The 13,133-nt window shown below is 34.6% G+C and overlaps 1 protein-coding gene across 1 annotated transcript; it reads right to left on the bottom strand.

Annotated features, from left to right (window-relative positions):
• Positions 1–3,816: 3,816 nt before the first annotated feature.
• TRIADDRAFT_18774 (uncharacterized protein) lies at positions 3,817–5,254 on the bottom strand (the record flags this gene model as incomplete). The annotated part of the gene is made up of 9 exons (XM_002108084.1): positions 3,817–3,879; positions 3,973–4,068; positions 4,180–4,306; positions 4,391–4,443; positions 4,576–4,602; positions 4,713–4,775; positions 4,852–4,938; positions 5,052–5,104; positions 5,197–5,254. Coding segments are annotated over 9 exons (627 nt in total), but the record flags the coding sequence as incomplete, so codon positions are not given.
• Between the last annotated feature and the right edge of the window lie 7,879 nt (positions 5,255–13,133).

Raw genomic sequence — 13,133 nt, 5'->3', positions numbered from 1 at the left:
TATTAAAAGTGATCCTATCGTGTATTCTCTACTATTAGCATGTCAAATTGGCACTCAGCACGGCACAATTACTACCTGTAAAGCATTCCTGCTGCAGTTACTACGATGCCAGTTAGTTGGTTTACGTTAAGAGTTGATGTCATCTTTGATGATCAACTGAAATTACAGTATCATTTTGATATACCATTTTTAGTCTGATAAGTTAACTTGGGCATGAATACCTCAATGCCTAAACGTTCAAGGAACAAAATTACTAATGCACTTACTGTGAGACAGCCTGTAGTTATGTGAACAAAGCATAATAAATTAAACAACTACTGTACCCTTATCGTAAGTATGTATAGTGATAATTCTATTATAACGCCAAACGGCTAGGGTGCAGCATTCCTTCCTATACAACTTGATTACGATATTGAAGAAAAGTCTACTTCAGTTTTAATCTATCCGCTTTAATACCCGTTGGTTAAAGATGTAAATGAGTTTTCTTGCTAGGCAGCCTGTGTACGTCTCGAATATATCCAATTATAAGCTGTTTATCCAGTTTCTGCAAAAGGTGCAGGCAAGCAGCTGACACAATATCTATTACTACGAACAATCGATCCCAAATATAGTATGTATTCTTCGTCGTATGTAAAATTGAAGACGAGGAAAGTTGTATCTACTATCAATTAACCAAACCTATTCCATTTTGATGATAGAGTTGGCGTCATCAAACTGAACCTAAAGTCTCTACTTTTACTGACTAGTTGAAGGAGAATAAAGTTCAAGTATGAACAATGTTGTCACTGTTGGAGGGGTGCATTGTCGTCATTCTTTTTATTTCCATAACAAGATGAAATTAGCAACATTGTTCCTACCTACAGGCTATAATATGTTTGTTATTGAAATAGTCATATTGTATCTACTGTACATGGTCATGTAGTAAGTTAGTAATATGTAGTGATTGGCAAGGCGTTAATCCATCTTGGAAGGGGCAAGTTGAATAATAACTTGGTGTCAATATCGAGGAAGAACTTGTCTACCGTACAAGGTGATCATCAGCAGATCTGTTTATTTTCGGCGTACCAATGAGTGTACTATACATAATTTCTAGGGATAAGATTCAAAATGGGGTAACGTAGGTCTAATTTAATATTAATTTGGACGTTTGCCCAAACTACGTCGCTTCCATTGGGTATTTTGGGCATCCATCGACAATAAACAGAGGTCTGACGAATCCTCCAGTGACTTGCTATGAGCATAAAGAGGGTGGATATACCATGTCACCGGTAGATTGAAAGTCAAGTCATTGGCGATCGGAAAAGTAGCACAAATTAACATTTAATCATGTAGCTATAGCATAGGGCCTATTTGAAGCATAGTGGTATGACGATGATCTTCAATGGTCATTCTACCCTTTCTCATTTCTTGTCCAATAATTCATTCTGTCTATCAGACAATCCATAACAACTAGCTATCATACCACTGGAGTCGATACTTACAGCAAGGTAGCGATAAAAACGCTCTACAAATGGCTGTTGCAGACAGGCATCCCTATCAGTAGGCTTCTCTCCCAACACAAAATACCCTCGCTTTGATTCTAGAAAGAAGCGATTTACTATGTACTTGTACTAGAAAGCAATTGAACCTGAATATTCTTTTTCTCTTGGACAAAATATCTTGGAGAACGAATAGTAAATCGATGTTGTCGCTATCCTTTCCACTCTTTCCCGACTGGTCTTTTCCTTCTTTTCACTGTTGTATGCGGGACTGGATGACGTCAATCAATGGGAAAATAGTGTTTCATGTATGACATTTGGCGTCATAGTAGACCGTACAAGCGACCTTCTTCCAACGCTTGTGGCCCAAAGAAATGCACGACCGCAGTCAGCAGACAAGCGAGTGATTACGAGTGACTACAGCTGCCCAGCCCACCCTGGTGAGAGTACCGTACCGATCCGGACCGGACTGATCCGGACCGGACTGAATTGTCAGTTTACGTCATAGTAGAGTACAGTGCTGGCAAGACTCCACAGGCAAGACTCTTTGCCGTCATGGACAGATGCACTACCGTGTAGAAGAAAACTAATTCAATTATAAAAAGCAATCTTCTAGAGTTCTAGTGGTCTATGATACTGCAAACGCGTATACAGTCGGGGAATTGATCAACAGAAGCTTCTGAGGGAGCACGATATCACTCTCTTTCTCTCTATTTATTAGCCTTATTATTCGGGTCAAGTAGGCTGTCGTTCGTGCTCAGTTCTCTCTCATCTTGTCGCTTAAGTCTAGCGATGATGACACATTGAGCAATCCATGGTATAACATTTCTTACATCTACATAAATTACTTTCACTCAGCAGTCAGTAGTGACTACTGAGTATACTAGTAAATACATATTGTACTGCATATTAAGAAATGATACAATAGTTTGATGACACGGTAATTATTAAATTATACGGGGCAGGTGCACAATACAGTATTTTCAATTTATGGTCATTTTACCGGTAAATGGTAAACAGCTATATTGAAACTTGTGCAGCTGTTATACGTAATAATGATCGCATTTGAGCACTTGTGAAGGGGAAAAGACTGCGACTTCTTGTAGATGCTGGTAGATACTTGATAATAACTATCATAGAAAGTGTCTTGAGCTAGCATATAAGTGAATTTCACTTGTGCTTTCGTCCACTCTGACGCCGCATTTACTCTCTGTCATAGTATTCGCGACTCTGGTCACTCTGCATGCTCAATATTTTATAGCTTTTACTATAAATTACGGGATACACTTAGGTATTGTTGTATAGTTGACCCTTGTAGTCTTTCTTCTCCAAACTACTATTCTATAGCAAATAAAGAAGTACACTATACTGCTAAGTGTAAAAAGATCAAGGTTAAGCCTTCCTCAAACAAATAAGACTACTAATACAGTAGGCAATATATATCAAATACAAAGTCACATCACCGTCCTACCACATAACAATATACGTTACGTAATGATTTGAAAGATTACCCTACACAGCACTATCATATCAAGATAGCGTAATACTCGTACATTAATATTTTAATAAATTTTACGATAAAGGTCAATAGTATGATAGTACAATAACACCGCTCGTACTATCTAAGTGCAGGGTTATAAGAAGACTAGCTTCTTCATTTAAACATAGTAGTGATATTAGTATCACATTACAAATTACAGCATCGTAGGAATAATAGTATTGTGTCTTATATAATTTAACACGGATTGATGAATATTAAAGCAAGTTAAGAACAGATATATTTGTGCGATATCAACGGATAATCAAATTTAGATCGAGAGCAAAGCTCCTACCTAGCATATTTGCATTATTCATTGTTTTCACGTAAAAGTCCATACAAATCCAATTCTCATAAGAATAAGCAATGCACAGACCACAATTAATTCATAATTAACTAATCATAATAATGAAATAGTATAATGGATAATAGGATATTTTAAATTTGAATACGTCATTTCAAGAATAAATCAGTGTACACATACCGTAAACTGTAATGAGAGCTGCGTCAATGCCATTTCTTGTAATTACATACTACAAGATACTACTGTGATCATCTTAATATATCGGTTACACGCACGTAGTGCGGTGAGTTTTAAAAAGCAATCTAGAACAGACTGCAATTTTTTTAAGTTTTTACAACAGTACCAAGCTCGTAAAATGCCGTACTGTATTATTTACATAATTGATCTAGTTTAATTTTCTAATACAAGACGACATACAATACAATGTAAACAAATTCATAATGATTCAAAATTAATGATGTTAATAATAATTATTATCTTTTCAGAATATATTTCTACTAGTTGGGTATAAGTTCGTGCATACGATATTTCTCCTTTATTAAGGGTCTGACATCCTCATCCTATTATGAAATTAGTAAAACAGAATCAATTTGTATTTCATTCTCATGTCAAGGTTAATCTCAATTGATTTCATAGTGTTATAGTTTACTCACTGTATTAACAAGCTCTTCCAAAAATGGGATTAGTAATAATAACTCTGCATCATTTTTATCAGTAAACCAGCTTTCGATAGGGATTCCATTTGAAAGCTAAACAAAAATTATTTATGATATAAGACAATGTACCTACAATAATTTATTATTTCTTACAACTAAAATAAAAATGAATATCAAATAATGTAATATGAAGTTGATAATAACCTGATAACCGAAAGCTTGAGGTGAATTATCAACTATCACAGTTTTCGATAAATCCCTTCCTAGTATTCCAAGATCTTTCACGTAATTACCGTGAACGAATACACAGTGCTCACGAAATAAGCGATGTCTAATTACAAATAACAAGTTTTAATTTATAGCGGAATCTATTAATAATCCAATTATAACCATATTGCAAATCTTTAATGCTTACTTAACAAGCTTTCTACCGGGGTCTATAATGTCCATTAACTTGTTTGCGTATACCTATTGATAAATAAAGATATACGTTATGTCTTTGGTATAGACACGATATGGCTAGTTACGCATTATATTTATGGTTGTTGTGCTAAACTTCAACAGCATTACCATAAAATACTCTAATATGCTATTACTTACTTTCTTGGAAGCAGTAAATAATATAACCTGTAAGAAAGATAATAGAATAAGAACTGGTTAAACGAAATAAGCGGATAAATTTTTGTGTTGGTATAATCTATTTCTATGTCGTAAGCTCTGTTAATCATTTCGCTCACTTCATATATTTTGGAAACGCGTTCTAAAAATTCCCTGTAATAAGGACGAAGTCGCACGTATACCTGAAACATTTTCAACAAAAGAAGATTTAATCTCCATATTTAAGACAATTTGTGCCTAAGAAAAAATATAACCTACATCATAATTATTGTTTTTAAAATATATAGGAAAATGTAAATTTGCGTCTTCCAGCAAGCTGAGACTACAATGGACCAATGTTTCGTCCTACATTGAAAGAGATAATTCAAACAGTTGCTTCAATAGATTATTCTGGTACGTTCCAGGAAATATAGGAATTCATAATTTGTAAACACAAATATGTCCATGGCTTATCTTACCAAATCGATTACTAAAGTAAATTCTGGAGTTCCTCTGGTTTTCAAAGGCAAAACTATAATACAAACAATCGGATAAGTTTCATCGTAAATGTTTTACTACAAATCTTACTTGTTACTAAAATTAATAAAGCATTCCTTCCCTAACCTGGTGTCCGCCTTTTCATCTCATCTGATAGGGGTGGCAGATCTCTTATAAATAAATACCTTGGCAAAGAACGGTCCTATTTAACTACGACAAATTAACTAGTAATAGTTACAGGTAAAATAATTTTACTTACGGATCAAAGATTTCAGGATCAACTTCTAGCTCAGGCGAATAACTCGACTGAACTATTTCCTAGAAATGAATACAAACATTTTGCATCGTTTAGACAAATATAAAGAAGTATATTTAGAGGATGATTGCAGTTTTGAATGAAAAGTAAATAAATTTTCTCAGAATGGCACTGTACTATCTTAAGAAATCACTTAGATAGTGATTAATTTACCTTGTTAGTGTTATCATTTGAAGAAATAGCGCTATCATCATCATTCATTACAAATTCTTGCACACAATTTTCACCTAACACAATTTTATATTTGTATAAGAGCAAGTCCATTCTTACACACAAGATATCTAATCTTAACTACAATTGATTTATCAACAGGTTCAAATATAATGTTGTTCTACTTACAACTGGATATCATACAATTGTCTTCTAATTTCCTCAAAGAATCCTCATCACGTTCTTTATCGCTAGTTTTTATAGCAAGGCTATCATCGATATCAAAGCGATCTCTAAAGCCATCTAAGAATTAATTCAGATAATGTTACAATTTTAATATTTTTGTTATAAAGTAAATCCAACGATGTAACTTACTATTTTGACTTAGCAAGGATAAAACTGGAGAAAGAATAGCGTCCATAAAAGATTTCCTAAATAAAAAAATTTATTTTCGAACGTTGAGTACATCTAATTTAAAGGACAGTTTTACTATCATAAATTGTACCCTTGTTCGCTAGATTCATCATAACTGGTATCGGAATCACCTATAGTTGAAAAAGTAATAGCGCAACAACAACAATCTTAGCACATTGCCAGCAAATTTGAAAGATAGCAAAAATCAAACAAACTGTATAGTATCGTTCTACTTCCAGGTTAAAAATAATTCTTATACAATTACTAAACATTATAGAATTGTGGGACTATGTATTGGGAATTATATTAAACAAATGCTGCTTAAGTTCATTCCAATTATTAATTGTTTACCGTCATCAGTATCTAGGTAATCTGGGTACATCCCTAGGTCATCAAAATCCTGAAGGGACAATTTTAGATACATTATTTGTCAGAAATACCACGAAGTTATTTTCGCATATTAACAAATGATTGCATCACTTCGAAAAATCAATATATTATATCATATTGTAATTTACCTCTCCAGCACTCTTTACGTCATTTCGGAAGCGTTTGGCCATTTGCGAATCATCCTAATCGTCAAAATTGCGGCACACGTAAAACAACTAATTTACTACCTTATTTCAATAATTTTTAATCAAATACATTGTCTATTACCTTATCAAGTATTATAGTATCAATATGCGTATTATATAATCTCACCTTCCAGAAAATATACTTAAATGACGAAAATAATCCATGAGAATTATGACATTCAAACTGAAACAAATAAATGAGAAATAATTAATAAAAAGTAAAGCATATCCAATAGACTTGCAAATACAGAGTTAACACGAAGTACAAATTTAGCACAGTAGTTCCTTAATAATAAATTAGCGTCATCAATTAGTAGTATTTCTAGTTGTATACTAGTGGCAAACATAAGACGATGTAACAACTCATTCATTCTATTGGTTAATATTACACAATTATAATTTAAGAGTTATTACAACAGTTGTAAATCATCAGTGAATAGTTTTGTTTAGATTGAGATATTAACAGTTAGTTCACAGTGTAAATAATTAATAGAATCTGTTACACAGTGTTAGGATAAGGTAGTTTCATCAATCAGGAAGAACTACACAAAATTCATTTGTTTACACAGAGTATATACAGTGTAGTTAAATTTAGCTGATTAGAACTAATCATTGCAATACAAAAACCTATATAAGTACCTCATCATCGATGACGCTATGCAATAGCATTTCGTCTTCGTCAGTATTCTTTCTTTTGATTCCACTAGCAACGTTATCATCATGACTGACCTAAATTATAAAATAACAATCAACCAAGGTACCTTATATCAAATTTGTTTATTGCGACAGTATTGTTAAGGCAGATACGAAAATAAAATTATCATGGATCCCCTATATCATTACAGATATATTGGTTTTTACTGCAAGACTTTGCTAAAACTGGAGCAAATACTTGATTCTTTGCAGTGTTATAAGCACAAAATAGTGGTAGAGTATGGTATCTTCAATAGTAACGTCTCGATGTATGCTTACTAATACTAATTTTGAAATCTTTATAAGTTAGTCATAATAGTATCATGCTGGTTGACCTGCTTTTTTCGCGGCATTCCTTAGCTTAGCACTTGATTTACGATGCAGGCCACAACAACAGCAGGAAAGATCGACTTTTACCTGAGCTCTTCAATAATTTGATGGAAGAAAATAAGAGCATTTTTGATTCATTACTATAATATAGATTTAGTGAAAATCACAGGAACGATAATATTGCATAATAAATATTGTCATTATCAGAAATAGACGGATAACGACAGTAGAATTGAAAATTTCGAAGTGAATTACTATATGATCTGCAATACAACTGATCAACATGGTAAGTCTATAATGTATCGGTACAGTACGGTGCAGTAATTGCAAACTGGATTAATTTACTATATTGTATCCATACAGTGTACAGTACTGTCATTATTAGTGCTGGAATATACTGTACTCTGTACAGTAGTTACTATGGGTTCATGGTAAAGTACAGTACAGTACAGTGTTTTGAGTGCTGTCCCTTGGTACCGTAGTACATAGTACTGTAAGGGATTGTACTGTACGTGTACGCTTTTTGTTTTCCAAAATCCTATGCAGTTTACGAAAGGTCTCCGTATGAATTTTTGACTCCTGTACCAGACTGTACCAATGTGGCTGGATGGTGTAGTGAGGATTCTATAGAATTAATTTCAAAACGGTAAAGGCCATCGCAAGGCTTAGGTTGTTTGTTTTTACTACGACTTTGTACCAAACTTGTCTGCAGGAGTGGAAACAAGAATTCAAAGTTGGAGCGACAAGAACAGACATGCATAATCGGTTCGAGTTTCCAACAACGATTCTAGGGGTCTTTTGTGGTATAGAGCAGTGTAGCAGCGTTGCATGCCGTATTTGAGTCACATAAAACACACAAAGTTTTTACTCTCACACTAGTAGTAATTGTGCATAATAGGTACGAAGAAGGTCCAACAGAAAACAAAGTAGTATACTGTACAATTACTCTAGTCTTCAATTCCGAGAAATGACCAACTTCAGACAATGTAGTAGACTAGAAAAAAATGAAGTTTTTGACGGGTTACTGAAATTCCCCACTCAATACTATGCTATAATCGTATAAGATTGCTTTCGTCGTTCTCACCCTGAAATTTAACCGCTAATTGATAAATGCAAGACAATTATTTTGATAAAAAGTTATTACAGTAAATGTACTGTACAGTACTGTTTACGATTCTTCTAGAATTTTTTTAAATTTAATTGAAATAATACCGTAAGCGATAATGCATAATTGACATAATTAATATCCGACGTGTTATAAGCGTATGTAGACGATATACCATAACTATGAGATAGAAACTAGTGCATTACAATGCTTACTACAAAGACAACTTTAAAGTGACACGATAAATCCTTCAAGTTGAAACGGTGTTACTGCAGGACTGAATTTAATATACCAATAATCTGTATGTAATTATATCATGAAGCTGAACATCCTGTTAACGCCATGCGCTTCCTGTAATTTTATATGACAACTTTATTTCTATCCTAAACGAAAGGCTGATATCAGATTGCCTCAACCTTATAACTAAAACGAACCTTAGCTCGTTAACATAATACAGAGCGGCGAGATAAATACGGAACGTGGAAATTAATTCAATGTACAGTAGGTAAAAGGTAAATTTTACGTATGCGTACTTACGGACTTTCCAAAAAAATGAAAGTCCTTCATACAATTTTTAGACCGCTATACTATGCATGTAGACAGCCGCTTCATCTGTAACATCATAAATAGAAGCAGCATGCTATCATAAGTTCGTAACGCGTTTAGTAAAGTGCACCATTATTGTAGACGGTCTAGTTGACATTGAATACATTTGTACAGAACAGTACAAAAGTGCGTAATTAATTCAATATTATCACGATCATTTGCAATTCAGAATGGAAGACAGATGTAGCATCGTACCTCGGAAATACCGAAGCTATACAGATACCATACAGCCTAATTTTTCAGTAATATTAGTGTATTGGGTATGAACGATAGTGAGGCACATTGGTCACTAAATTATAAATTATCAAATGAATTTCAGAAGATGAGCAACGATTACTATTTATATTGTAAGTGCAATTGTCACGTAAGCTACTTCTGCATTCTCTTCATTAAAACATTGTGATCTAGTACTACACTGCACTGTACGCAATACGAATAGACTCGGCAGTATTCACTGATTGGGACAGCTCAAGTCAATTTTTTTTAATTTTACTTTCATCATGACCATTCATTAGCAGGAGTGAACTTGATCCAAGTCTAGTCAACTTAACGTATTCGTTCACCTATATACTACCATCGTGTAGTTTTACAATTACAAATCGTTAAATACCTTCAGACGTAAGTTTACCTCTTATTACGGGTCTCGTTGAGCGGATTGTTGCTCTATACTGCATTAACAAGCTATCGGTATAGAGTGTTATATAACAGTACTGTCGTTGCGCATTTTACGATCAGCGGATTCAATGGCTAGCGACACTAATAACTATTTGATATTATTAATGGTACAGTATTAGGTAAAATGACAAACCCAATTTTTCAACTATCTCAATCATTCGATTATCAAAGAAGTTAAAATACGAGGACTGGACGCAATAGGTACAGTAGAGTGAATGAGAAGGGTTAGTAGGTGTATCTATATATACTGTACAGTGTACAGTACAGTATACAGTATATCCTATTTTTGGAGTTATTATTATGTGAAATCAATAAGTTAAACACTGTTGCTCAACTACGAATAACTGCACCACAGTAAGCTGCAGCGATTCATACGTAATACTGCTACAGAACTGTAACAAGACAATCGAAGAATAATAACGCATAGAGTAGGGAATAAATAGGACAAGATAAGCGAAGAATTAGCGTATTAATCGCGAACAATTTAAAATAAATGTGGAGATATCTATAATTGATTAATGTATCGCAAAAACAGCAGGAACGGGCAACTGTACGTAGGGTAATCGCTCATTATAAAATCGTCACTCTGATAAATTGTCAACATCTATCGGTTCACATGAATTGATTTGTTCCTTTTACTATATCTAATGGAGGGTTTCATACAGTTTTTCTAAATATTGTATATCAGAAGCAGAGGAAATTTCATGCCAGAAAAAGTTGAACGTATGGATGTAGTATCCAGCACCGTACAGTCCATAGTAAATTAATAAATAATGCACAATAATATCGATGTCGCCGCACTGGATTACATAATAAGATAATTTACTGCAGTAAATTGTAACTAATAATTACAAGCAACAACAACTTATTGGCTATTCGAGGAGTAAGTTTTACTATTTCAATTGAGTATAAATCATACTATACTTCTAAGCAAGATACAGTAGACGACGGCATTGCGTAATAGACAGTTCCGTGAATGACCGACCGTTGATGTGGATACAGCACACTCGTACAGTAATACTACTATGGTACTCACACCGTAGTATCGTCAGGCTGGGTTGAATGTCGGTGAAAGTAGAGTAAGGGGGCCATTATCCTATTCTACAAAACTCTGTCATTTTCCAATTGCAGGGCACACATACCAACTGCATGGGTAATACCTTAATATGTACTGATGCACGTCCTTTCTTGTAAGAACGATGTAAATTGACTGTGAATTTCGTATACAGTTCAGTAGAAAAGATAAATAAAAAGTGGGGCAACACTGCAGACTATAGCGCACCAGTGTTTCAAAGCTGGACGGCAGGAATTGTTTAATGATGATAATATCGTATTCAAAGTGTTCAATTGCAATTATGGCAAATGAATTTATATTTATAGACTTAAAGAATCCTTACTTACCTTTAACTAGCAGTTACTAAAATGTTCGAATTTCAATTCAATGTACCCAATTAGAAATAGTCGCTGCAAACGTACGCAGAGTTGTAGTCATTAATTATTATGAAAATGATTGATGCGCGTATAATCATTATTACAATAATCACAGCAGAAATTTCAAAATTTTTGAACAAGTTTACAAACTAACTGTACTACCGCACTGTAGGAAATGATTGAAAATTGTTTGTATTTTCTTGCTATTTTTCATCAAACACTTACTCTATCAGCAAGCAGTGTATAGAATATTGTTCTACCAGTTTCTCCACTTTGCTTCTTGTACTTTATTTAGAAGATATTATTGCAGATGCAGCCAGCAAGGTACGTTTAAATAAGAAAGTAATTTTGTTGTTTCCTACTGCTCAGCCCTCATTCTTTATGATGATACCGACTACATTATTTTTTTACGGTCTAAAATAGTCAACCCAATCAATGGCCCGGTACAGTACAGTACAGTACTGCCGTAGTGTATAGTACTGTACTAAATCGCAGTGTCGCAATGTATGGCAACTAGCTATGACTCACTCCTGACGTCACAGTTTTTCTCTTTGAACTGACTCTACCAGACTCACGACGGCAAGTCTACGACTACGGACGACGGGACGAGTCACAATGTCGTTGTTGTCTTCCCTGAACCTCTAGTCTGCTCAAAATTCCAAAATCGAAGTCATAAAGTATTATTATCAATACTTTAAGCGTGTTACAATCAGGGACCAGTTAAAAAGGTCAATCAGGATTCACGTAATTGGTATTATCTATAGGTACAATTGAAATCGTTTGATGATGCAGTGCTACTTTATCGTCATAAAACTCACTTATGACTTTTTAAGACACCGTCTGACTACAAAATTTGGGGGGAATCAATGGATGTGTCTGCACGGCACTTTAGTGTACAGTGTACAGTATTGTATCACTGTAGACTGTACTGCGCACTGTACACTCTAGTGAGACGGCAGTCACGGCACACAGTCACGACCCTCGGTCCTGTAGTGTACACTAGTACAGAAATAATGTACCACTGCTAGTGTCCACAGTACTATACTGTGCTACACATCAGCACCTTGGGTATTGAGCAGTCTTTCAGTGGACGTTGTCGAATTCTCAAAATGACCTTCGAACTTTCACAGGCATTCAATTCGGTGTGCAATCATAATGAAATTTTATCATTCCTCTTTCTACCATCTTTGACTTGTTGTGTGTCTATTCAAGTCAGTAATTACTACTGAACCATGTGCACTTGTGCAGTGTGAGTGTCATGTTCGCTCTTCATAACTAGACGCCATCATCTACTGTATTCGTCAGGCCAGGCTTTGCCACTACCTCAGAGTGGTGGTACGGTACAATAATCTGGGCCGCCGTAGTCACGTACGTGGATGATTTTTTCCTTTCAAGCCACTGATTTGTTCGCGTAAATACTGGAACTCACCGTCCAAGCTCTATAGGCCAATTATAGAATGAATCATTAATAAATAATACTGTCTCTAATAATGATAATAAATATATACAGTAATTAATCAGATAAAAGAAAGAAAAAAACCTATTTTGCCTTAGTTACAGAGTGTTACAGTAGCTGCACTACTCAGCCCTTCCACTCTCTTCCATCTGTCCAGACCGTTGTACTGATACCGTGTACAGTACTAAAATGAAAGTACAGTACTGTACTGTACAGTACACTCTTTCTTTTCACTACAATACAGTACTGTACGTCATTAATTGCAGTCAACCCATAGAGAACGCGTAACCACGGTCACACAGTCAAGTCGAG

The sequence above is a fragment of the Trichoplax adhaerens genome, genomic scaffold (assembly GCF_000150275.1).
Source record: "Trichoplax adhaerens TRIADscaffold_1 genomic scaffold, whole genome shotgun sequence".
NCBI lineage: Eukaryota > Metazoa > Placozoa > Uniplacotomia > Trichoplacea > Trichoplacidae > Trichoplax > Trichoplax adhaerens.
This window is presented reverse-complemented; position numbering and strand designations above follow the sequence as displayed.